The sequence below is a fragment of the Sebastes fasciatus genome, chromosome 12, assembly GCF_043250625.1.
Source record: "Sebastes fasciatus isolate fSebFas1 chromosome 12, fSebFas1.pri, whole genome shotgun sequence".
Taxonomy (NCBI): Eukaryota; Metazoa; Chordata; class Actinopteri; order Perciformes; family Sebastidae; genus Sebastes; species Sebastes fasciatus.
In genome coordinates this window covers 18702563-18728973 of record NC_133806.1, presented here as the reverse complement: position 1 = coordinate 18728973, position 26411 = coordinate 18702563, and the positions used below count along the sequence as shown (strand labels likewise).

At 42.6% G+C, this 26411-nt stretch overlaps 1 protein-coding gene across 2 annotated transcripts; it reads right to left on the bottom strand.

The window, feature by feature from the left end:
- Window positions 1-124: 124 nt before the first annotated feature.
- Window positions 125-25569, bottom strand: nkd2b (NKD inhibitor of WNT signaling pathway 2b). 2 transcript variants are annotated; one of them, XM_074653835.1, is made up of 10 exons: window positions 25291-25569; window positions 25137-25163; window positions 24956-25047; window positions 4898-4958; window positions 3930-4057; window positions 2605-2700; window positions 2325-2466; window positions 1885-1942; window positions 1657-1784; window positions 125-1489 (listed from the first exon to the last, which is right to left on the bottom strand). In XM_074653835.1, the coding sequence occupies exons 1-10, from the start codon at window positions 25313-25315 to the stop codon at window positions 885-887; spliced, it is 1362 nt and encodes a 453-aa protein (XP_074509936.1). In that variant the 5' UTR covers window positions 25316-25569; the 3' UTR covers window positions 125-884. The 2 variants fall into 2 exon arrangements, with proteins under 2 accessions (XP_074509936.1, XP_074509937.1); XM_074653836.1 differs by having other exon boundaries at window positions 1657-1781.
- Window positions 25570-26411: the final 842 nt, after the last annotated feature.

Genomic DNA, 26411 nt, shown 5'->3' with positions numbered 1-26411 from the left:
TAAATCTAAAAAAATAAAAATAAATCATACTGAGTTTTTTGTGGTGTTTTTCTATTTCTATCCACAGCAGACACCATAATCAAGTATGTTATAAGCAGAAATAATCAAACTGTCACCGCAATAATATAAATGAACTATATAATGTTTATTAAAATATATAAAAGACAAAATACATATATGCATAATTATATCCACGATGAAATATGCATATACAGTATAATAATTATACAGTAAAATGTGTTTACATATATAGATTTTTTATACATATAGCAAGATATTTTTGCATTAAAACTGGCAGTGGTGATTTCATACTCCCCCCCCCACCCACCCCAACAGGAAACCCCTCAGTCCACATCAGGCTTCCCAGAGGAACAAGCCTCTGTGAAAAGCTCGAGAGCAGCAGCACCTTTACACCTGAGATCCGTGTTTTGGAAAGGTCTCACACAGAACAACACACCTACTCTGACATATAGCTTCCAGGGACTTCAACCAAACAGCATCAGGAGGGAAAGGATGACGCATCAAAAGTCCTCTGATCTGTTCCTTTCTGGCTTCTGTACCCTTTACTGAACACGGGTAACGATCGCAGCAGTCCCAGCAGAAAATCTACAAAAACTTCAAAACTGTGCCACACATCTTTTGTTATTACACAATAACTTCAGAAAAACATCCTTCCGGTCCAATATCATCAGCCATCACACTACAAGATTCCCCCAGACAGTACATCTAATCTCAGGATATATCTGTATAGCTTGCGAGAGGAGAGTAAAAAGATCCTGCACAGAGCGTGAGACGCTCCCGTGGGATGACGTTTAGTCCTTCAGACTGGTGTGGTTGGTTGTGGTTGGTCCTGTACAGTTTCAGTCACTGCACCCTGAACGCGGTCATGTCTGATGGTAATGGTGGTAGTGGTGGTGGTGGTGGTGTTCGTGGTGATGGTGGTGCTCGTGACGCTGGACCACAGGGACCACAAATCCGGGGCTCCCAGGTTGACCGGACGCCTGCTCTCTTTCCAGTACAGAGGGCTGCTGCTGGGGGTGGGACTGAGGGGACAGTGGAGTTTTGGATGGGGAATTGGCCTCCCGGGCTTTCGCCCTAAGGCGTTTGCTGTGGCTGTATTGCAAAGGGTGCTGGTGGTGGCCGGAGGATGGGGCTTGGTGCGGCAAGTGGTACACATCCTGACCCCCGTGTCCTGCTGCACTGCCACTGTGCAGCATGCTCTGCGGAGGCGGGTGGTGGCCGTGACATTTAGTGGATTTGCCACCTCCGCTGCCTCCGTTATTCCCTCCGCCTCCCTTGTAGGTTCCTTTGGGAGATTTGACGAACTGCGTGCCCTTGCTTCGAGACTCCGTAGGGTTGTAGCTATCGCTGATGACCTGTGAGCGGCGCTGGTGAATAACTTGGGTTTCTGGTTCCTGGGAGCGTGAGCGGCTCTGGCTCTGGGAGCTGCGAACATGAGCCTCCTGGGGAGGGTAGGGAGGGGTGGTTCCTGAAGGAGAGACGAGAGACACAAGGTCAGTGCTTTCTACAAAATATGATTTATGACACTGTACTTTAAACTGCTGTTTCCCCTCAGCTTCCACAAAGTCCACTTTCAACCTGTCATTGTCATATAATAATGAGAATTTGAGCCTACAACAACAAGCAGGCTGTTACCTTCAAATCTGGAGGTGTAGTTTTCTATACCAGCCAGGTCCAGGTAGTGATTCCTCCTCTCTGTGTTCTCATCCACACAGTAATGCTGACCATCGGTGGCTGGGGCCTCATTGCTCTGCCCTTTGCTGCTAAAAATGAGAAAAAACCCTCATGATTAGAGGACTGTCTATTGTCTACACAATGAATAATTACATCACACACTGTCCAGCCTCTAAGCAAAGTACTGACCTAACGTAGGAGGACAACCGCTTGTCAGCTGTACGCCCCTCTTCTTGGTGACAGCGATCTGAAGAGGTAAAATATAAGAAATCAAGACCAGGGAAAAGTGTTCAGCGACATCCATACTTACAGACTGAAACTCTAGGAGGCTGTTTATTTTGTTTTTACATTCAATCTACTTGCACCATTATGGTTAGCTATACTTTTGCTGTTTTCTACAACGCATGCCTTCAGAGGAAATATCCTTTTAGGTGCAAAAAAGTTATGGCATTCATAATTTAAATAACATATCAAGACATATTGGTAGACTATGAACCAGGTAGTGTGAAGAGGAAACATCTGAAAATTCACAGAAGAAAAAAAGTACTGGCTACACTGGTTGATTGACTCTGTGCTCTGTAAAAACATCACAGCATGTACAATCTACAAATATGCAGGAAATGCTTTACCTGTTCCTGTTTCTCTTCTGTGGCACCTGGGCTCTGGAGTGACGGTCAGTTTGACACGCAGAGTCTTGCTCTTATTATGGCAGGAGTGATTCACAGAGGCATCCACCACATCATAGATGGTGTGCATCAGACTGGACATGTCCTATAGTGGCAGATATAACACTGTTAGAACAGCTTGTAGTCCTACCTTTGACCAAGAAACACAGACTATCAATATTAAGAAGACATGGCACATCAAGGAACACAGATAGAAAAGGCATGGAAGCGAACAAACACGCACATCTTTTGTAACTTTCCCGCTGTTGTCAAAGTCATAAAGCGTGAAGATCCACTCCTGACGATTGTCATCCTCCACGGAAACGTCACATTCCAAGTCCTGTGGATTATAAACATGATCACATTTAATACACATAAACAGCTGGAAGGTTTCCATCTACATCTTTCTGTAAATAATGAACAAAGCATTAGTACGTCTACACTATGTCAAAGACAGCGTTTATGACAACAGGGGGCGGCAAAGTACATCCAATTTAATCGCCACAGCTGCTGTCTTCAGTGTGATTCATAAACATTATTTCAAGTCTCATTCTGCATGGGAATTTACTGTTAACAAGACCGATTCATGACACTGATCACAATCAAATCTTACATGCATCAGCAAGTACTTTATCAGCAAGTACATTTAAAAACTAACTTCCCGTGCAAAAAAAAAGGACTGAAGCCAACTGAAATTCTGGTTTTCAACATGTAAGCAGATCACTTCTCTGTTGTCTTTGTGTGGGGGAGCACAGAGAAATAAGTCCGCGTGGTGGGCCCTACCACTATGACCTTGTCTTTGTACTTTCATCCAGGAAAAATGAGCACAACCACTATTCTCAGTTACAACTTTTTGGCAGCAACTTTGATTCCGATGTATCTAGTAACATGGCCATAATTGGAAAAATAAACATCTGGAATATAGGCCCTGCAGCAAGCATGGTGGAGAGCTGACACTGTGTGAAAGGCGGTGTGCATTTACAAGGGAGGAGACCCCTGGGAGAGAAGCAGCCCTTTATGGTTCTATAATATCTCCTCAGCTCACATAACCAGGAGTGATCACCAAAGGGCAGATCTGAGCCGTTCTTTAAAACATGCAAGTCTAAACATTACAATCTATTTATTCTATTTATTGGTCCCTAAATTCAATCAGGATATGGTCTGGAGCAGTGTCAACATACAGACAGATGTGCTGTGCACGGGGTGAAGGCATACAGCTGTGGCTAGGATAGAGGTTACCCACCATGTGTTTATTTTCTAATCTAAATCATTTTCACTCGCTGGAACACAAAACAATTTCAACACTCAGCTCTCTTGACCTTTTTCTGACCCAGGCCCTCAGACCACCACGGGGCTAACACAGATTTAGACAACCACTCAACTCTGAATAATAATTAGCAGCAGTTTAGAGTCCCAATCCACCTGAGCTGTATGTTTTTGGAATAACTTTGCTAACATTTGCTACAAGATGAGTCCCTGTGCCACCCGTTTGTTGCATATTCATGTTATAAACGTGTGACTTAACTAAACCACATTACAGCATTGCAATGTTGCCATATAACTGCTTACATCCAGACTGATGCGTTTCTTCCCGGGAGCTTTGGTCGAATCTCTCAGTATCTCCCGCGCTCCGTCCTCTGAGTGTAGGTACCGCAGGTAGCTTTCACAGCCCTCGGCCTTCTCTGGAGGAAGAACCACTGTCAACACAGGAGAACACATTTAAGTTAGACACATAAAAACACGCAGAAATAGGGCAACATTTAGTTGTGGTTCAGTAGCTACTAGGGCTGGGCAATATATCATTATTATATCGATATTGTGATATGAGGCTAGATATCATCTTAGATTTTGGATATCGTAATATGGCTTTGTCTTTTCCTGGTTTTAAAGAATGCATTACAGTAAAGTGATGTAATTTTCTGAACTTACCAAACTGTTCTACACATCCACATTACTGATGATTATTCATCAAAACTATCATTGTGTAAATATTTTGTGAAAAGCACAAATGGTCAACCCTACAATATCGTCGGAATATCGATATCAAGGTATTTGGTCCAAAATATTGTGATATTTGAGTTTCTCCATATGGCCCAGCCCTACTTCCAAAGTAAATCTCAAACCCTCACAAGATCATTTCACTTTATTAGATGTTGATTTTTGCCTGTGATTAGAAATGAGGTATTGAAGCACAACAACCCATTCATTCCAATGAAAACTGCTCACCAAACGCACACATCCCATTTTGTACGTTTGTGCCAATAACATGCATTACTGTTGTTGTCTGGCTCCACAAAAATTAAATCAAAATATCTTGATAATGGACTTTTGCCAATTAGAAATAAATAAATAACACCGTGATATCATACAGATCTGTATACGTCAGCTGTGGGATTGTTTTATTAAAAGGAACCATACATACTAGTTGCACATACATGCTGGTATACCATGCAACGTGAGATCTGTTTTCTGCAGCATAAAATATTCAAGCATTGTTTCTGCATATCAGTGAAGAGATGACATCCTTCTCAACCTACCCTCTAGGGGACAGTGTTGATCTGTGAATTGTCTTTGCTTCAGTTCACCATTTGGAAACCCCTGGGACAAGGAAAGAAATGAGGAGAGAGAAAGAGAGAGAGAGAGAGAGAGAGAGAGAGGGAGGAGGAGGGGGTCAGAGATGTAAGTGAATCTACAGTTCAGACCACAGACACAGAGAAAACAAACAGTTCCAGCTAAAGCATTTCCTACTCAGATGAGAGCAGAGGGCTGGAGGCTCCAGCGCGGCCAAACACTTTGAACATCTGCACGCTTATTGTGTTTCACTGTCTGGGACACGGCGAGTGCGGCCAAAACCAAGCTTTCAAGATTCCTCCAAGCCCTTCAAACGGACCCCTCGCATCCATCAAAAAACCCATAATGCATTTCATCGTCTCAGCTCTCTCTCTCTCAGCCAACCTGTTTATTCTCATCCGGCTTGACATGGAAACCCGGCGAGGAGAGTTTGATGGAAGAAGTTTAGGGGAAAGTTTTGTTGTGTTTCTCATTTAGAACTTGATTCTGAGAAGTTTGGTTTATGTTAGACAAACCTCACAATGAGCTCCCAGCAACATGTGTATTTATTTTGAATGGAGTATAATTGCCAGATGGAAATTTCCATACAGATAGGATGGGACTGATTAAATACACATAGCCATAAAACAAAAGCAGCACAAAAGGGGTGGAATGGAAAAAAAAAGCTCTACTGTCATATGTGCATAATCTATATCCTGCATAAAACAGAACCACAGTGTATTCACAACCATCCCACACATGTGCTGATGCAGAGGCACACTGAGGCAAAGGCAACAGCGTCTTTTTCATGCGCGCGCACACACGCGGCCATTCTTTAATTACAACTGGATTGTGGAAACAATGAAAATTAAGTGCAGCACAGCCCCTAAACCACAAGTATTTAAACAACAAATGATTCATCTTATTTACGTCATCCCGGTCCTCTAAACTGCTCCACACACACTTTGAAATAAAATCCCACCAGATTGAATCAAGGGGGCCCAGTGAAACGAGACAAATAAAAAACAGATAGATGCTAGAAAACAAAAGAACTCCATGTACCTTCAACAGAGCCGAGGCTCAAGCGAGAGTCGGAACATCTGCATACGTTTAGGTGAACGAGCCCCCCCTTTTCCCTTCCCCTTCCCCTCTTTCTCAGAGTAATGACAGCGCCAGGGCCTGTGGTTCTATTTAACAATCTCAGAGCCCGTGATTATTCCTCACTTCAGAGGATGATACCTCCAGCCTGTAATCTGGCCCTGACCTTCACTGCTGAGGGGGGGAGCCGCTTGAGTCTCGGGGTCAAGGCTCGGACACCCCCTGCAAATTGGCCGCCGGAGACATTGAGAGAAAACAGTGAAAAGACAGGGAGTCGAGCCTTTGGGGAGAGGAGGAGAGGGAAACAGGAGAGAGGCAGGAAATAAGTGGGAGGAATAAAGGAAAGAGGGCACAAAGGGGAAAAGGAGGGAAGGAAAGATAAGAGGAACAAAGATGGGAGAGGAGAGAAGCAGATAAGAGCAGAAGCAGAGGAGGATGTGGTTTGTTGAAGGGGAGATATGGCCTATCTATTGCTTACTCCAGTCCCCATGAGCTCAGTGGGAGAGGTGGAGGTGGATTTTTACAGACTCTGGAAGGCTTCTGGGAAAGGTGGAGACAACTGGTACCGCTTCCCTGGGCCCCAAACAAGCTGCAGTCTTTAATCACCAAATGTACACGCTAGAAACCAGACGAGTGCATCCCTACACGAAAAACACCCAGTTTCCATCATTTGTGGTTTCTGCAGCCAAGTTGTTGTTTCCTTTCTACGCTGGATGCTTTTATCTCCTCTCTTTGTAGCGCGCGGTCCCCTAATGAAGGGCAGTATGTAAGGAAGAGGGAGTTCACACAGACGCACTATTCTGCAGCTCAGAGGAACATCAAAGACAACCATTGATTCTCCTCATCCTCTTCCCGTGAGGGTGCAGAGCAAGGTATGAGCACCTCTAAATGAAAGACAGGATTCAGCATTAAATATAATGAAACAAATCAATCCGCCGACTGCCAAATTTGAAGCTTGTCTCTAATTAGAATTGTGATATCAGGAGACGTCTTGCTGCGTGCACAAGGAGGGGACCAGCAGGGCTTGTGTTGAACACATGGCTCCCCCTCACCACCACCTCCACCACCTCCATGCTCATTACATCCATCGGGGGAGCTAATGAGAGAGCAGGCTGGGTCTGACCGCAGTCTGCAGTTTAACGTCTAAACACATGGCATCTCCATCCACATCGCCCACGGTGTCGGGCTCAAATCTGCCCACCACATGTGTAATTAACTGCTTTCTGGCATCTAGCCGCTCTCATTCTTTCACTATCAGATCACAAACGGCTCTGTAGGCGACGCAAATGTGTTCGCATTTTGGAGCAAAGTGTTCCTTGTTTTCCACCAGTGGCATACACCTGAAGCATCTACATGGTGTGTGATATTAGGTATGGGCGGGGGGGAGACAGATGGAAAACCGCATGTGTGGGACGGACGAAGAATGACAAGAAGATGATACGGTATTAGATCTCCGTTGTCTTAAAAAAAAAGTGCATTGAAAATATGCACTGACAGTGTTCCATGTAAACAGGTTCTGTGTCCCAGACGCCTTGACATAAGAGACAGACAGAGAGGCGTGTGATGTTTGTTCCTGTTTAATGCAGCAGTTCTGCCAAGCTTCCCTAAAGCCTCAGCCTACTGCCAGACTTTTATGTGGGATAGGGTAACCAGGGGAAGCTTTCATAGCTCCCTACCAGGTGACATCAGACATCCCCCAGGAGTCTCTCTCTCTCTCTCTCTGCCTGCCTACCACCCATCCTCCCGCTGGAAAACACTGCACATCTTTGTTCTCACATCCCCCCTCTTCCAGCTCACCCCCTAAATATAAGTACACACACTTCTTTTAGTCCATTCTTCAAACCATATGATGCACAACTGATTTTGAAAATCACAACTTCAAAAACAGAGGGGGCTAACACGAAGATTGTTTACACAGTTCCTCTGGCCTCGGGGTATGAAATATGGCAACATGATCAGATGTCTGGATGCGTATCCAAGCACAAACATATGCTGGAGAAAATACAAACACAGGATACTGCCTGGATGCTTCCTCGCAGAATTTAAATCTATGTGGTTTTCGGAAATACTTCAGATAGTTTACTCTTTTCTATAAAAGTGTAATTAGTTTAAAAACAACTTTTACAGTACAGTGGGTGCTACAACTGTATATTTAATTCTGTGTTTGTATCTGTGCAGTTCCTTGTCCAAACCAGACCAACAATCTCAGTTATTTCCTTAATTTGATGCCAGAGAGCGTCTTGGGAGACAAATACTTGGCGGCTAACAGGATGTACACAGTTTCTAGAAATACAAAGTCACCTGGAACTGACACTTATGAGGGCGCCACAGGAAGGCCTTGATGACCACCAGCCGACCAGCATTCCCGCTTCCACTCGCCATTAATTGGGGATGATTGTGGGGTTCCCCAGTAATGAAGATGAGGATTGAGTAGAATCAATATAAAGAAAGGAACACCAATTCGTAAACAAACTGCATACTCGTCACCGCAGAATGAAACTGGAGAGGGAGTGGGGCCATTGAGAAATAAAAGCCCTCCATTCCAGTAGAAACCAACCTGGCCTTGACTCAAAACCAGATGTGAGCGGTTACACTGAGGAGAGGCAGAGTAAAAGAGAGGGGTGGAGAGAGAGAGAGAGAGAGAGAGAGGGGGAAGGGGCTGAAAATATGGCGAGTTGCACAACTTCTATCTCTTCTCTTGCGAGATAGTAAAAGAACAATATGTCGGTGTCTTAACGGCTGAACAGAGAGCCCCCTTCTCACTGTGGTTCATCAGGCGTCAGCTTTCAGTCCAAGTCAGGATAATTATGGTGCTCAGAGTCAACAGAGCACATTGGCCTCAGCTAGTATTGAGTAGCAAAATTAAAACTTACAGCTCTGCATGTTACTGCTGGGTTTGAGTTAGCCTGCCTAATAATGTTGATCACAACATAAACACAAGCTGAAAGCATGTTTTTATGATTCAGTTTCGGTGTTATCATGAGTGAGCCAAGGACCCTCAATAAGGGTTTGGAGCAGCCTCAACTTTACCTTTTTAATCCTTGCCAGTACTGGACAGCTAAAATGTGCCTTTGTCAACTAATTATCTATGTATGTACCCTGACATGACTATCCTTCTATGAATGGAAATGAGATCAGAGCAGAATGCCATCCTGTCATCTGGACTGAACCCATGTGGCCAAGATGGCCCAGATATGGCCCTCTCAGGGTAGCAGGACTCTCTCTGAGGTCAAACAGGAGGCAAAACCTCTCCCTTGGCAGGACATGAATCACCGGGGCGAAGCCTCTTCGGTCCTAGTATAACAACAGCTGTGGGGGGAGATGAGCATGCTTGCCTGTCTATGTAAGAGCAGCACGTAAACCACTGAAAGTCACCCTTCAATCAGGGGAGACTATCTCCTAAACTCTGCACGCCCCTCCTTACCCTCTCACTGATCTTTCGCTCACTTTGATTATGACCTGCTGGATGGCATAAACAAAGATTAGCATCACTGGCTGACCACCCTGCATCTGTCACCGGTGCTGTAATCAGCTTGCCTTCATTAAAGTGGGCTTTGATAGGAGTCTGATGTAATGGAGTGCCCCCCTCTCAGCTGTCACACAGGCAGCTACTGTAGGGACTTGCAAAACCATGTGCTTCATACCAGTGACTGGAATCACACTCATGAATCTGGGTTAGGCAAATGTATTGAATTATACAAGCAGCAGATCATAATACTATTTGAGCAGTTACTGGAAAGAGAAAAACACAAAGTGGCTGTCGTGGTTCACTATATTACGAAACACAAAAATCTGAAGTTTAAAATGTGGTGCCACACACATTACGACTGCACCACAGAGAGCATGTTGCTTTAATTCTGAGGTAACAGGGCTTGGTGGTGTAACGCAATAGTCTCTGCGTGGACTTATATATGACCAATGCCATGTGTTATATGCACTCAAACATTTAACGATCTGCTCGTACAAAAGTTCAGTGAAATGGGTTGTTTTAACAGTCCGAAGTTTATACTTTATTTTGTTCTGGGATTTTAAAAGGTAAAAATTCGAGACTTGAATGTTTTTGCTTAAAAGTTTCAAGTCAGACTTACAGTGGTCAAGTCCATGTCTCAAGTCCAGGGCTGCTACTAACGATTGTTTTCATTGTTGATTAATCTATTGATTATTTTCTCGATTAATCGATTAGTTGTTTGGTCTATAAAATGTCAGAAAATGAAGAAAAATGACGAGATGACGTCCTCAAATGTCTTGTTTTGTCCACAACTCAAAGATATTCAGTTTATGGTCATAGAGGAGTAAAGACAACGTCAAATATTCACAGAGAATTTTGACTTTTGTTTTCTTAAAAGTTGCTCAAACCGATTAAACGATTATCAAAATAGTTGGCAATCCATTTAATATTTGAAACTAATTGATTAATCGATTAATTGTTGCAGTTCTACTCAAGTCTACATGTCTTATGATGAGGCATACTAGTTATGTATAAAGAATTAAAACTATTTTAACACACTATTTTAAATTATTGCAAATAAACTGGCACTAAAGATTATATTCATTATCAAATCTATCAATGTTTTTTTCAATTGATCTATTAAACGTCTATAAAATCAGGAAACCAATAAAAATGACAAAGTGATGTGTTTAAATAACTTTTTCTTTCTAACCAACGGTCCAAAACCCAGCAAATGTTTTGGCAAATAAGCTAAATAAATCATTTAATAATTATTTAATTATTCCAAACAACTTATTTATCAAATTATTAATCATTTCAGCTTTAAAATTAAGTATAGACTGCAGCACCAGATGTAAAAAAAAAAAAAAAAAGACAGGACGCAGAAACTAGACAGGACATTTTCAACACACACACACACCCTGACAAACAAGAAAGAAGTGAGTGCGCAGGAGGACGGCATATCAAAGCCAGTGTGGGACAGGCGGTTTGACTCAAACAGGATGTTCCTCTGTTTCTGGCCTCCATGTGAAATTCTGTAAGCTCCCGCGCAGGCCCCTGGCTCTTAAGCCCGGCCAATGGGGAGCGCGCCCAGGCCGATAAAGCTGAGGGGATTTGTTCCACATTCCTCAGGCCCTTTAAACAACACAGCGGATCGGAGAACGCCAGGTTGTTGGGTGAGGTGCATGCAACGCCAATCCCATTACTGCAACTCCACCTCTCACATCTACTGTAGGCACTCTCCACATGTGTCCAGCTGAGCAACGTTTGAAACCGATCAGCTGCAATGACCTCATGTAGCCAGCGGTTTCGTATAGATCTTCAAACTGTCAGTTACAGTCAACAAGGCTTTGTTAGCACCTTGTCTACTTCTGCTGGGTGAAAACCATTTCAACACAATCACTCTCACCTTTAGAGGGCTCTTTTTGTGTAGTCGGTGTCAGGTTGCCAGCTGTCTGTCTAGAATTGAGATGTCAGTTATAATGGCTCTCACCTGTGAGATAACCACCAACACCACTGTTTTCACTGCTCGTTTTGTTAAGCTACAAGGGATTTGAGTCGCAGCTTTGAAAACCAGGCCCGGCAGTTCATAGGGGCGAGGCTCTGTGGTTGGAGGCTGGTGGAACTACAGGCGTTACAGTGCTCCTGTGGGTGACTGAGAAATGTAAACAAACCATGTTGGGGAAGGACAGCTGCGCGCCAGCGTGGAAGAGCAGCAACATTGGCCAAGCTGTACATGGAGAGTTGTTCACAACCTTTTATGTCTGATGTACCACTTCAGCCCTATCAAATGAGCTCAAGTAGCTCTTCATCAACACCACCCATCATCTTCCAAATATTTTCTTAGGAATGGATTATAAACGGGATGTTAAGTCTATTTTGTTACCATTTTTTCTTCATAAAATTGACAATAACATCCAAGTCCCCACATCTACTCTAATTAATTTTTTTATAAGTTCAGTCATACTTGTTTAACAAATGTATTTTATCAAATAAATACTTATTTTGAAAAGCATTCATGATTTTTGTAAATTGAATATATTACTCTGTTGTTAAAATGGCATTACATTTGGTGAAGACGGCATTATGACTTGTTTAGGACTTGAAACTCAAAGTTTAGGACTTGGGATTGCCTGTCTTGACTTGAGACTTGAGTGCAAAGACTTGGAACTTATTTGTGACTTGCAAAACAATGACTTGGTCCCACCTCTGGTGTGTAGGTTGCTTTGGTAAAGTTTGCATTTGTACTGCTAGTGGCAGGGCTTTGACAGTTCAACTATTTATCCATTACGTAAAACTGTTTATCCAGACAGTTAGCAAACTATCTCAACTGTGTATCCATTAGTTTTAGCAAAATATTTTAGTTTATTCATACATTTAGCAAACAATCGACACTATGTCTAAGTTAATTTCTTTATTTATTTTGTCCAGATGGGCAGCTTAAATATGAAATATACTGAAGATCAGAGCCACACCCATTTATAATCCTAGTTGGCTGTTTGTTTTCCTCCTTAAAGGGACTGTTTGTAAGAATCAGAAATTGCTTGTTAACTGCGACACCTGTAGCCGTTAAGTCAACGAAAGTCAGTGTCCTGTAGCACGCGCTCGCGCTTGCTCTACATAGACATGAACGAGCATCGCTCAAAACAGTGAGGCGACACACGTCAGCTAAAACCACAATATCACTCTATATTTCAGCTGCTTGGCAGTAATGTCCAGACGAAGGTCTCTCCATGAATCACTGCTGATCCTAGTGTTAGCTTTTCCTGCTTCAGCCTCCAGACCGCGGCCGGAGGGAACAGAGGAGACATCGGAGTTTTGGTCGGAGACGGTAACGTTTCTCGCTGCGGAGCCCCGTCACTTCACAAGACACGGGAAACCTCTGTTAGTCTGGAGGAGCTGCAGCATTTATTTCTGCACAAATGTCCACACGTTCACTAGATATTCTCAGAGCTAAACTAACTCTTCTGCAGTGTGTAGTTTGCGCGCATGCACGTGAGCGTGGAGCGAAAGAGCGAGAACGTGGTGTGTGAGTGAAGACAAGCAGGCAGAGGAGCAGAGTACAGCAGAGACTTCGGTCCTGGAGACCAAAGCTATGGTCTCCTCCGCGTCTTCCGACCGCGGCCAACACTGTTTGGCTGCAATCTGCTTTCCATGTAACCCTTAGAAATACGCTCTGGGGTACAAGTACCCATGGTTGGGAATCACTCGAGTACATACTTGAATGATGATGTCTATATCATCCACAATGACTTTTTGGCTGCTCACTTAAATCTGAGGCGCTCCTGCTGTTCAGGGCTTGAGGGCTGGTGGATGAGCTGCCTGCTGGTTTCCTGAACATGTCCTCCAGCAGGATGAGAACAAGTTCAGGGTCAAGACCACAGCTCTACCGTCCACTAGTTACTGCTCCCTATGGGTGACTAACACAGAGAAGTACCGATCCATATGACTGACCACGATAAGAGGAGCTTTTGCAGCCGTGACCAATCAGCTGGTAATGTAGCATGAACTCTCCACACATCCATCTGTGAGGCATACTGGGCAAACAGAGACGGGCGGCTGTTGTACTGTACTATTACTGCATTCAGCCCTCAGGGAGAGTTAGGCTCGCCGGTCACAGACTGCCAAAATACAGACTTCAGTGCAGTAGGATGCAACAAATAACCAAGGTAGACAGGCACAGCCCCTAATAAGTCATCTGCTATAGCCCAATTATTCTCAATGACACTTGCCAAACCTCAAGTCCCAGGAGACGCCGCTTGTTTGCATAATTGGTACTGTTCATTCTTACTATGAAATATTTAAGGCTTTGGGTGAAAAATGTCTCGGCATTGCAGACTGCTGCACAGTTTTTTACACTAAATATCTTGAGTCTGACATATAAAGAAAAAAAGAGCTGCTGCATATTCAAAGTTCCTCTTTTATCTCCCGTCTCTCTCTCTCTCTGTGTTGTTGTGTAACTCTCTCTGACTGTCTCCTCCAGCCGGTCGGGGTTGCCAGTCTCAAAGACCACGAGAATTCTTGACACTGCAAGAACAGGCTTAAGTCCAAGCTGTGAAGTTCCTCACAGTCCTGGAACTGGACAGGGGGTCATCCCGGGGTTAACACCAAGTGTTTTCCTGAGGATTCCTAAAAATACACACCTGCTGGGCGCAGGAAGCAGAGGAGACTCCACGATATTCAGACGATGTGATGAAGGAAGCCTGGACATGTAAAAATGGACCGTTGCCAAAGGGCCACTGGCTGTAATGCATATGAGATGCAACTTCCCATAAAAAAGGGGACAAAGTTGAAAGCTGAAGATGAACAGATGAGAAAAAAAAATAAAGTAGCACATGGGCCAATTACTGATGCACCAAAATCATGCAAAAAGCTCATTCATATTTCTGTTGAATTATTCTCAAAGAAAATTACTGGTCGAAAAAATAAAAAGGATATGAGAGGGTATGATGAATTACTTTTGAAAACGTAGCTACAAGACAAGAATTTTAAAGCCTCGTGGTGCAAACCATGAATTATAATTTTTTTTTTATTTGTGACACATCACAGAAATACGCCAAGTGGAGATTTTGAGGCCGCAGTCGGCGAGACTGCAACATCTGTGCTTCTTCCTTTTTGGACTGCCATGTGTGCACTTTAGTGACCTGACAGACTAGCTGTGTGCGTCTGAAACACTGTTCCCCAGTGTGAAATTCTGGAACGTAATTCATCCATGGCACAAGCAGAGATCAAAAGGCTATGGTGCAGAGGGCAGCTCAGCAGAGCGCACAGAGAGCTGCTGCTTTCACAGCCATAATTACTGGAAACCGGGGCCGTGAGGCAATATGAAAGAGCACTTAAACACGAGCTGAGTTAGCTTAGCTCCGCTGCTTGTATATTCTTATCTAATCTCAGGTATAAAGCTACAAGTCGGATGGAGTCTTGCTCTCTATCACGCAGCACGTCTGGAGGCAGTCCACTTGAAAGCACTAAGTGTGACACTTGATGTTAGATAAAAGTTCTTGAAAGACGACTTATGCTTCAAAAAGCCGACGGGGCTGATGTGCAATAACACCTTAAAAGCTACCAGATAATCAGGTGCTGCCAGGATAGAGAAGCTGAGCACATGACACTGGGGGTAAAAGTTCAGATATTCTGATACACTGGCATTCTTTACGTGATAGGATCAGTCAGCCCCTATCAACGCCAAGAAGTGGGTGCTGGTTATTGAGAAAGATCTTGCAGAACTTTCCTGTATTCATTTATACGCAAATCTACTTCCTGAAGTCTCCACTGTTAACCGTTTGTACCACAAAAGCAGGTTTTCTATGAGCTAAAGGTGTTTCTTTTCTTAGTTTCAACACATTTTGTAAGCTTTTTTGTAAAGCCACATGCTACAAAATTCTCTTCGCAGCAATATCATGAAATAAAATCCAGATTTAGAAGAGTGCGTTTTCTCAGTGAAGCACCTCCTACAAGCAGATGGTGTCTCTGAAAGGCTCTCAGTGAGGGGGGCAGGCAGGCATCTCAAGGAGAACTGCTGTTTATTTGAAATGAGCCTTTAGGTAAACAAGTTACATGGCACACACAGGGCCAGGTCAGCCTTTTGAAGTGGACACAGCTCAGGAAAGAAATGGGTGGGGGAAGAAAAGAAGGCTGCCTTCAGAGGAAATGAGAACAGTGGCCTCTTTCAGCGCCGTTTCATCCTCTCCCTCCCTTTTTGTCACATATAGAAAAAGCACAAAAGGTGTTTCGGTATATAAATAAAACAGCGCTGAATGTGAGAACCGCTGATTTTCTCCAGAATCAAATCATTCTGCAGTTTCCCGAATTAAATTCCCCTGAAAATTACCACCCGTGACAAAAATAAACCACTTCCCTTTAATGGAGACCCATTGAGGGTTTTGATGACGGGAACAGGTTTGTGTAACAAAAGCAAATTTTTCAGCCATTCCCCATCGGGGAGGAATGTGATGTGCAGAAGGGAAGGCCAGGCCTGTGCTGTCTGCAGAGCCTGGATCCAAAGCTTTGAAGCTGCTGGTGTGTTTCAACAGCTAACCACTTTCAGATGGGACTGTGGCGTTTTATGAGCTGAGTAATAGCGATACCTACACATGTGCAGGCTCGGGGTCCCAGAGAGGGGGAGGCTGAGCTCTGAGCAGAGAGAAAGATGCCTAACTCCTCGGGGGGGGCTGGGTTTGGGTGTGTTTGATAAATCTTGTGCTGTGGCATTCTGTATATGAAATTGGGAGACAGGAAGATGGATGTTGTGTAAAGTGTGTTCACCTACGAACACAGTTCTGCTATAAATTCCACTTTTTTTTTCAAGGTCCTTGAACATCAAATGTCTCCCGGTATGAAATAAACACTCAAAATCATGGCAATGCTCCTAAATCTCACGAGGGACACCTAGAGTGTCTACTATAAGCATAACACCCTTCCTGAATCCTTGATCTATAAAGAACCGCACAGCATCACAACAATGAGCAACAATGCCAGCAGCTCCGAGTGCCCTCCGCTGGGCTTTTTCTTTTTTTTTTTTAAAGCATACAGGAAGCCAGGGTTTGTGGTGTGTGGTGTCTCACTCTCCAGTCTCAAACCTAGCAGGGCGTCAGGTTCAGGAATGTGGAGCAAGAATGAGGTTTCGAAGCATTCAGGGGTGACTCTGAAAGCTTTTTGTACAAGAACAACACAGAAGGTGAATGCATATCCACCAAAAAGGCCAAAAAGGGATGCACAGGGCGTCACAACATGATGAGGAGCTCAAAAACACAAAGGTCCACCTAAATTTTACATACATTTTGGGGATTATATTTCATCTGGCAGTCCTTGTTACGTTCTTTCCTTATGTGTTTGTTAATTTCTCACGCGGACAAACAAAAGTAGAGGTATTCATGCCGAAGATTTATGTTCTAAGTCATTCATATCTATTAGTGTATTGTGTGGTGCGCTGCTATTTAGTCCCCCCTCTGCTTGTATTGTGGAATATACTGTATGTCAGGTCAGCATCTGACCTTTGTGGAGACAATCTCAAGTTTCCACTGTCTGAATTTCATAGGATAACAAACTTGCGTCCAAAAGAGGAATCCCTTGTCCTCTTTAAACAAACAAGCAGTCTCCCTTTCAATCTGCAAATATTTAAAGCGTCAAAATATTGAACAAACATAGATCTGCAACGCCTCTGATTATGTTTATTGATGTCCTCCCTGAGCTCCGCACATGCCCTACGCTCACTGAAGATGCAGTTTAAACAATGTAATCAATTACCAACGGCTATAATGACAGCATACAATAACACCACCAACAACCATAACTGAAAAAATATGATATTCCCCTGGCTGCTCTAAGGCTTGCGAAATGAAGTCCACTTGGAAAAGAGCTAAAGCTTTCTAAGGGGGAACAGGGGTTTATGTGGAAACATACCTTACACACTAAAATGTAATAACCTTTGAGTCTCCCGGTGTTTTACTTGGCTGGGAGAAGCACAAGATCAAACACAGACTTGGATCCAGCAGCCTTTGCCAAAAATGTCAGCGCTAAGCACTGGGCTCCAGCTTCAGGTATTTTCTTTCCCCTGGCAGCGACCGATCGAGAGCAAAGACACAGAGCAGTGTTAACCCTAGGCGGGGCTGCCCCAAACAGCCACCAGCACTCTAACCATGGAGGGGAAGTGAGGTCTCCCTGCTGTCATCGCTGACCACGCACGTCTAGGTCATGTAGTGCCACTGAAAACTGGGGATTGGCTCCATTCAGGAAGTTGAGATATTCACGTACAATCGCATGCTCGATGCATTCCCGCAATCCGGTCCTGTAAAGCCGCACTGATCTCTCTGAAGTACTCAATCAGATATCTCATAAATATCATGAAAAGCAGTGACAAGAAGTGACTTCAAAGCGGCGCTGATGGGACCGAGATAGCTCCAAAGGCGACAGAGCTTCATTCCATATGTCTGCAGATAACAGCTCCAATAATGAAGGAAGCAACTGTCATTTCTCTTGTCTAAATATATACTACTCTACACTTTGAGCTGTAGGAGAACATTTTAATGATTCTTTATGCCATCATATATGTGCCATCAATATGTTGATGAAATGCGGCTGTGTTATATCTATTTTGATATACTGTAGCTATTTTTATGATAACATTGGCAAAAATATAGGCATTAAGTAAGTATGCTACATTACATGCTTATATTGTTGACTGATACCGCTCTCATACAGTCAATATGAAGCTACAGCCAGGAGATGGTTAGCTTACTGTACCTGTTGTTTCAGGTACTGGTGAGACATGAAATTCAATCCAGGAAGTCCAATTTACCAGTCCAGGTGTATCACCTACATGTATGGAATTTGGTAGGCACATGTATTTTATATAGACTTAAAAAAGGCTCTTAAGGCTATGCTCTAAACCCAACAGGAAGTCAGCCAATTTTCCAATTTTGTGTGAAGTTTTCGTGTATTTTTGGCCATTTCCAGGCTTTGTAATTCAACTAACTCCTACAGATTTTACCCGATCGACATCAAATTTGGTCAGTACAATCTAAAGACTTTTATGATAAAAAGTTATTAAAAGTTTGTACTTTCATGAAACGGCGTTGCAGCGGCGTGGCGGACAATTTACATGATTCACCGTTAAACAACTAGCTGTTGTAACTCGACTGTACTCCGTCTGTAATCTGCCCCAAACTTAACCTACTTCATAGCAGTCCAGGTGTGAGGACATCTACATGACAATATTGACTCATAGTCATAGCGCCACTAGCCTACTGGCAACAGGAAGTCCTCGTTATGTGACAAATATCATCCAATTTACATAAAATTTACATTGTGTGGTCAACACTTGAGATGGTGCAACATAATGCATGTTTAGTGTGTGTTCTCTAACGCCACATAGTGGACACACGAAGTGGTGCAAAATTTGCAATACACCATCTCCAGCGCCACGCACTCCACACAGGAGATAACATCTAACTCATGTGCGCAGCGTTCGATGGTCATGGAAGTGCACGGCCGCGTCAACCGGCGTCCTGCTAGTACCCCCGACGCATGGGAAGGTGCAAGGGCATTCATTGCTGCTTGTAACTTTAATTTGATTATTGTAATTAAAGATTTGTTTAGTAAAATGCACCACTACTGCACAATTTAAACCAAAATATTAATGTACTTACTAAGGTAAGATGACTCCAGGATTAACCTCATCTTGGGCCATGTGTAAAAAATTAGTTTGGACGCAAAAATCAAATGGGTGGCAGGGTTAATAGGGACCCACGGCTCATTTTTTCCCAGATGCTCCCAGGTAGAATCCGGCCCTGGTTCGTGCTGAAGGATTGTGAAGAAACGTGATGACTCTTTGATTCCTCCTGATGGCCAGAGAGAGGCCTCGCTCCCCTCATGAGTGCAGGTCACAGGGGAATTAGGGTGAAAGTGAGCAAACTGCTTCAAAGTACCTCAGACCGTATAAATATCCCTAGAAAAATAAACATTTAATCTGCCTGCAGTGTTTCTAATGTCTTTCTCCATTAGGCACAGGCCACACAAACCACTCTTTGCCTCTCACTCAGTCATTCACTCAAAACACACACAGACAGAAAGAGAGAGAGAGAGAGACTCGACCTCTGACTCACAGGCGAAGCCATGTGGTGATACGCACTTAAACACTCCAACACGAAAGAATGGCTAAAACAAGCATCTCGCACTTGTGACGAGTGTCGGAGCCAACCAGGTGATGATTTTTACGCTGACAGAGAGGTGAGTGTTTGTTCTGGACAAATGGCAACCAACGTAGAAAAAAGAGGCCCAAGAGAGCGGTGTGATTAGGTAAGGTGAGATCAAAGGTCAGCTTCAGCCCCCCCAAAACAATGCAGTGGACGAGGTGGATGAGGCTCTCCATTACTCCCCTTCCCCCACTACCTTTAAAACCCCTCAAATATCTCCCCCATGAAAAAAAGCCACCCTTAAACCCCCCAACTCCTCCTCCTCCTCCCTCCTCTTTTCCTCTTCCCCGCCACCCTCTCCCTTCCACCCCCTTCCCACCACAGCCCCTCTCCCTGCTCCAGGATTTTGCTGTACAAACCAGGAACAGATGTCTGCCGGGGCCGTGCTGAAAGACCCCGCTGTTCTGGATGCCAGCCACATGCTTTTCATTCAGAGATGAAGGCTCACAGCTCGCCTTCTTGTGAAGCCAATTTCCCCCAAAAAAAGAAGGGGTGGAAAAAAACAAACTCTCCAAATGCCTTCAAGTCCCTTCAAAAGCAGTACATATATGAGCACACCTTTTTGTCTCCTCTCCACCATGTACTGCTCCGTGGTAGTGCCTGCATGGCGCATCAGGGACAGGCTTTTTTTTTCTTTTGGTCGTTTGTGTTCGTAAGAGAGAGGCGGAAGAGAAAAGTCATGAGATGTTGCTGACAAGAACAACATTCTTCAACTCAAAGACGATTGCATCCAGCGCACACAACTCAAAACTAAAAAAAGAGCTGACCTCAGTTTTAAACTTAATGTCATTCGGGGCCACAGCCTTAAGATTACACAGATATCCCGGCCTCACATCCAAATCAAATACAGCTCACTCAAAATGAATGTGGCGACTAGAAGATATACCCAAATGCCCAGCGGCAAAATTGTCCAAACATAACATCCATTTCGAGCGGGATCGCCAAATGAGGATTTTTATATAAGGGGAAAGTCTTATTCACAGATTCCAAATGAATGTTAAAAAAAACATTAGCTTACAATTAGTCGAGTGAGCTGCTTTGGGAACTCTGGTCTTAAACCAAATTTATTATTGAGGGGTGAGTGCTATGTAACTCTCAGCAAGTCAAAATAAATTTGCGTCTCGGAGCTTTTGGCACATCCATTACATCCAACTGAATCCATAACCGAGCCTTTTTAACTTCAAGTGTGATATTATTAACCTTTCAAAGTGGAATAATAAAAGGTCTTTGTTGTGGAATTTAAAATGTTGACACACTCCCTCTTCACGGGCCAAGTCTGTGGGAAGTTTTGAGACAAAAGATGGTGCTGAAAGGCTGAATTAGCCTGTCATTATTTGGGCATCCAAGCATGTCTGTTTGAAGCACTGTGGTTGTGTGTGTGAGGGTCTGGACTGTTGATGTGTTGATGTTTCCAGAGGTGAAACACAGTGAACCTTCACAGAGCTCTTCCACTAATGAACGCAGGTTTGGATGAGTACAGAGTTAGGTGTTTTTTTCCGCATATTACATATTCAATAACTACAGACTAGGCTTGTTTCTTTTGGAAGGTGTGGTGGGCGATTATACCTGTTACTGCCACTTTGATCTCACCTGTAATATTCCTCCGTTACACCAGGTGCTTGAACAGGTAATAAGACTTATCTTGCACCTGCAAAGAGGTGTCAAAACCTTGATGACTGTAGCCAGGATGAGCCAAGTCATCCTGCTGAATCACGCTCTCTTTGTCCACTAATACCACTCTTTTAGGAGCCTATAGTGTTTCACAGTGATGGCAACCTGCCAGCTGCAATCTTGAATCATAGTTTGCCACAATATCAATATTTAAACAAAGTCTTTGCATCCTTTGATCTTTTGTTATTTCTTGCTAAAGCGCGGCAAAGCATTCACAATTTTGTTGAAAAGAAATGACTGAGGAGTTTCACAGGTTTACGCAAACTGATGTTGTTAGGCACGGGCTATGTTAGCGCTTGTTTTTTTTCTTCTCCCTGGTTGTACTCCATCCCTCAGCCCATCCCCCAGGACAGGGCAGGGGGATAGAGGGGTGAGGGTTTGGAGGCTCCACTGATATCAGAGCCCTTTTATAACTCCCAGCTCTGCGCTTTGAAGTCGCAGCCAGACAGCTCAGGAATCCTACTCCCCCATTTGACAATGAGGAGGGGGATGGTCAGAGCTAAACTGTGCGTTTGGCCAATCGCCTCCTGTACAAAATCATAAGCAATTTGAATGGTCCCTGCTGCTCATCATCCAGCATTAAGTGGTGAAACTACTATCTGGTGAGAGCTGTATGGTCAAACACTCAGGGGGGAGAAAATGTGGCTGAAATCCATCTAAAATGACATAATTATTGCTATTATCTATCTGGCTTGGACTTGTTTAATCATGGTCTAAAGCCAGACATCTAACAACTCATAATCCAATAATTATCTGGAAATGTGACAATGTAATCCGATCTTGGTATAAGAATTAATTAACTGCGTGTGGGATCAAAAGAGGAAATGGAGTTACCGTCTTACAGCAGAGATAAATTCTAGTCAGTCTGTGAGATGGGAAACTATACAGCATGAGAAACATCCCCGGGGACATAATTTATCTTTACATTATAGGCTCATCTCTAACAGCAGGAATAGAGCTGTCTCTGTATACGAGCAGACAGTCACACATTATGCCTCTGTGATACGTATCGTCATAGTATCAGTTTCATTCATGATAGTGGAGTAATTTGGCTGCAACTAAAAAAGATTTTCATTGTCGATTAATCTGCAAATTATTTCACATTAATCGATCATCGTTTGTTCTATAAAATGTCAAAAAATAGTGGAAAATGCCCATTACAATTTCCCAAAGGCCAGTGACGTCTTCAAATAGCTTGTTTTGTCAAACCAACAGTCCAAAACCCAAAGATATGTCACATTAGGCAAGGAAAAGCATCAAATCCTCACAATTGAGAAGCTGAAGTACAGAATGTTTGCCATTTTTGCTTGAAAAATGACTTGAATGATGTATCAATTAATTAGCAAAGTAGGGCTGCAACTAATTGTTATTTTCATTGTCGATTAATCGATCAGTTGTTTGGTCTATAAGATGTCAGAAAATGGGGAAAAATGTCGATCAGTGTTTCCCAAAGCCCAAGATGACCTCATCAAATGTCTTGTTTTGTCCACAACTCAAAGATATTCAGTTTACTGTCATAGAGGAGTAAACAAACTAGAAAATATTCACATTTAAGAAGCAGAATCAGAGAATTTGGACTTTTTTTCTTAAAAAATTACTCAAACCAATAAATCAATTATCAGAAAAGTTGGCAATTAATTCAATAGTTGACAAGTAATCAATTGATCATTGCATCTCTAGGTATTTGTCGATTAGTTTTCTGTCAGTGTACTATTCAATTAATCGACTAATTGTTTCAGCTCTACTTTGCATCATGCTTTGAGTTGTGTTCCACTCAGCACATCATCACTGCTTAAAACTTTGATAAAAAGTGGTTACTTCAGTTAAAAGTAACATCTTACACTTACATTTGTTCCTCTAATACAAAAAGCAATACTGTATAATACATTTACTGGTGATGTCTCACATCTTTAAAGAAATAGAAAAATGAATCTCTGTAGGAGAATATATAGCCTGAATGACATGGCAAAAGAGCGTTACAGGAGAAAATTGAAATGCAAGTAAAATTTTATGTGACTTTCTAGAGCTGTCAGCGACCAAAGAGATTCTTAGTCGATGTACGATTTTGTCGACTAATCAATTAGTTGATTTAATTGACAGATCTGTGAAACATTTGTGAGTTTCTCCACAAAGAATCACACAAAATCACCACTTTAAATCTTGTATTTAGCAGAGATGTGCTCATAAGTTTCTTAGAACTAACTCATTCAGCATGAAAAAAGCATAAAAAACGACTAATTGACTAAAGAAATCTGAAACCAAAACGACCGATCAGTCGACTATTTGATTAAGAGTGGGACAGACCTATTATTTTCAGCCTAAAAAAAAAGCATTACTGTCTATTTACTTAGCAATATTTCACCATATCAGGACCAGTATACATACAGTAAGCCGTAACAGATGTGACTGCGTTTTGGTTTGTCCACCTCTCAACCAATCCTAAATTAGTCTCAGAGAAAGCAGGAGAAGTAATAGGCTGGTTAGCTAAATGCTGTAAATGTTATCCAGTTCTGGTCTTTGAACGAGCCTCTAATGTAACCAACTAATGACACGAAATAAATCAGAGGCCTGACTTTGATAGAAGTGAGGGTGGGACCCACCTACTAATAAGTGCCAAGCTTATGCCTTTGGTGGTTTTCCTTGAGGGGAGTGTGAACTCAGCCTCCTCTAAAGCAGAGTAAAGTTCTCATTTAATTTGCCATGAGTGGGCGGTTTATAGCCCTGATATAATCCATAACTCTTCCACTATTACAGCCACCCACCTCACAGATTGTCAGTACCTCTGTGTGAACTCCTGGCAGTTTTCTGTCTGAGGGCTCGGGACTCTTGTACCCCTCAAAAAAAAAGAAAACGACACACTAATTGAAGTGATGTCATGTAAAGCCACAGAGGGCTGCCCACTGGGAGCCGCACTAGAATGGGAGGCATTGAGGAAAAAAGACACAGCCCTGAGTCATGATGCCAGCAGCCACAAGAGCAAACCTTATATCCCTCAGTCTGAGAAACGACTACCTTTCCACCCAGTCTGTGTGTGTGCTGCTTTGCCAAGCCGCTTCACACACATGGCTCATGGCTGTCATAACCCCATCCAGTGATGCTGGCAGGGGAATAACCGCTGCAGTGTTGGTGCCGGAGCCAGACATGACAGAAAGAACAACAACCGACAACTCTGCAAAGACATCGGCGTGTCTTCACACATGAATACAGTTTGCTTTCCCCCTCAAGTCAAGAAAGTCCTCAGCTCATCTTTCAAGAAGAGAGAATGTAACAGCTTCAACCAGACAAACTTTGAAGTGTTTGACAGGCCCATCCCATCAGCACACACACACACACACACGCACACACACCTGGCACACCTTTTTTTTCCCCATAATGAATTTTGTTCAAGCAAAACATGAATATTGCACATGCATCATTTACAAGAGGGTATGCAATGATTATTTCTAAGACTATTTAGACAGAACAGGATTAAAGAATGACAGCTTTTTTGTATTTGTATTGGATGCTTCTTGTTTTACTCTTGGAAATGCTCTGTATAGTCAGTATTAAAACGTGTTCCCACACAGTCTTACTAGTCATTAATAGCCTTTTAATTTAATTTCAATTAGAAAAAAGAGTAAATAAATGCCTGATACCTGCATGTTCTTCAGCTTGTGGTCTGTCGTGCTGTACCTCTCACATTCCTCCATCCCTCTCCGGAGGAAGGCATTCACAACAAAACTGTCTCCTGAGACATGGAGGAAAAATACACCTATTAGCATTATAATTATCATAATTTATAAAACATTATGCAAAATAATGTTTGTTTATCCTCACCTTCAGGGTTTTCTCTGCGTTTGCACGCTTCAGATCATCAGAAACAGGGCAGCAAAAACACACAATTGTTAGTTTTTTGTAAGAATATAATAAAAAAAATATTTAAACATTTTGTTATACAGTGATAAAAAAAAAAAACGTCAACATTTCTTACCATGTTTTGACTGAAGTTTCCCCATCCTTAAGTCCCCTCTTCCCTGGGATCAATAAAGGTATACTCCTGGTAACACAGTCACTGCTTCAACATGGTCACATTGTGTTTGTTCTGCAACAAGAAAAGTCCAACTTCATCCAGAGGCAGGTGACTGAGCCGCCGGTTCATTGAAGCATCATCAGCTGTCTGTGAGCAGGAACAGAGATCAGTGTGTGTGGAGACGAGACTCTGTCTGTCTGCAGGCTCCAGGTCAGTGCGACTGAATGTGGAAGCGCTTTGAACACAGCAGAGATCACAGCAGAGTGTCAAGACACACAGAGCAGGTAATGCACATCCGGTTAGTGCTTTTTACAAAATAAAATATGAGCATTGATGAAAAATGTGTGCAGCCAGTGAATATCAAGTAATACAACATGAAAATATAGGGAGAAATGTGTCAAATATTTATGGGATAGAAAAACCATGCGGTTCCAAATGAAATAGCTTGACACAAGCAGTCAACAAATAAATCTATTTAACCATAATTAAAGATTTTTTTAATTTGCACATATATAAAACTGCACAAAATCCAGTCAATGAAAAAAACAAAACAAGAAATGTGTCAGGAAAGGTTAAGAAGACTTACAGGCTTATACAAAGGACCTCCCCCCAACACCAGGAGAAAAAACAATAACAAAAAAAGGAATAAAGATGTAAACTAACATCATTTTAAAAATACAACAAAAGTTAAACAACAACAATAAGTACACAAAATGTGCAGAAAAACCTAACCAAACAGTGGAAAACAATCCAATAAAAACAATGAAATACATACAAGTATATACATGTATATATCTGAGAAATGTTTTTTGAATTTGTTAATGACATTGAAGAGGCATTAGAAGTGTGAAGTTGGAGTAAAAATGACTAATCTATTGAGAGGAATGTGTGCTGTGCTTTGTTTTATGTTTGTGACCATATTTTTTATTTTATTTATTTATATATATAGGTATATAATTATTATTTTATACACAACCATATGTTCAATTTGGGGGATGGTTCTGTGTTGTATGTACAATTTGTTAAATGTATAAAATCAATCGATATATGTTTAAAAAAATAGTCTTTAAACGTTGTCTAAA

Bases quoted from the DNA above. Each gene is read 5' to 3' on its own strand.
- nkd2b (XM_074653835.1), bottom strand. From the start codon at position 25,315: ATGGGGAAACTTCAGTCAAAACATG. The intron at 2,701-3,929 runs GTAAGCAGTTAT...TATAATCCACAG, and splicing joins AGAAACGCATCAGTCTGGAT to GACTTGGAATGTGACGTTTC. The intron at 2,467-2,604 runs GTGCGTGTTTGT...CTGCCACTATAG, and splicing joins GCGGGAAAGTTACAAAAGAT to GACATGTCCAGTCTGATGCA.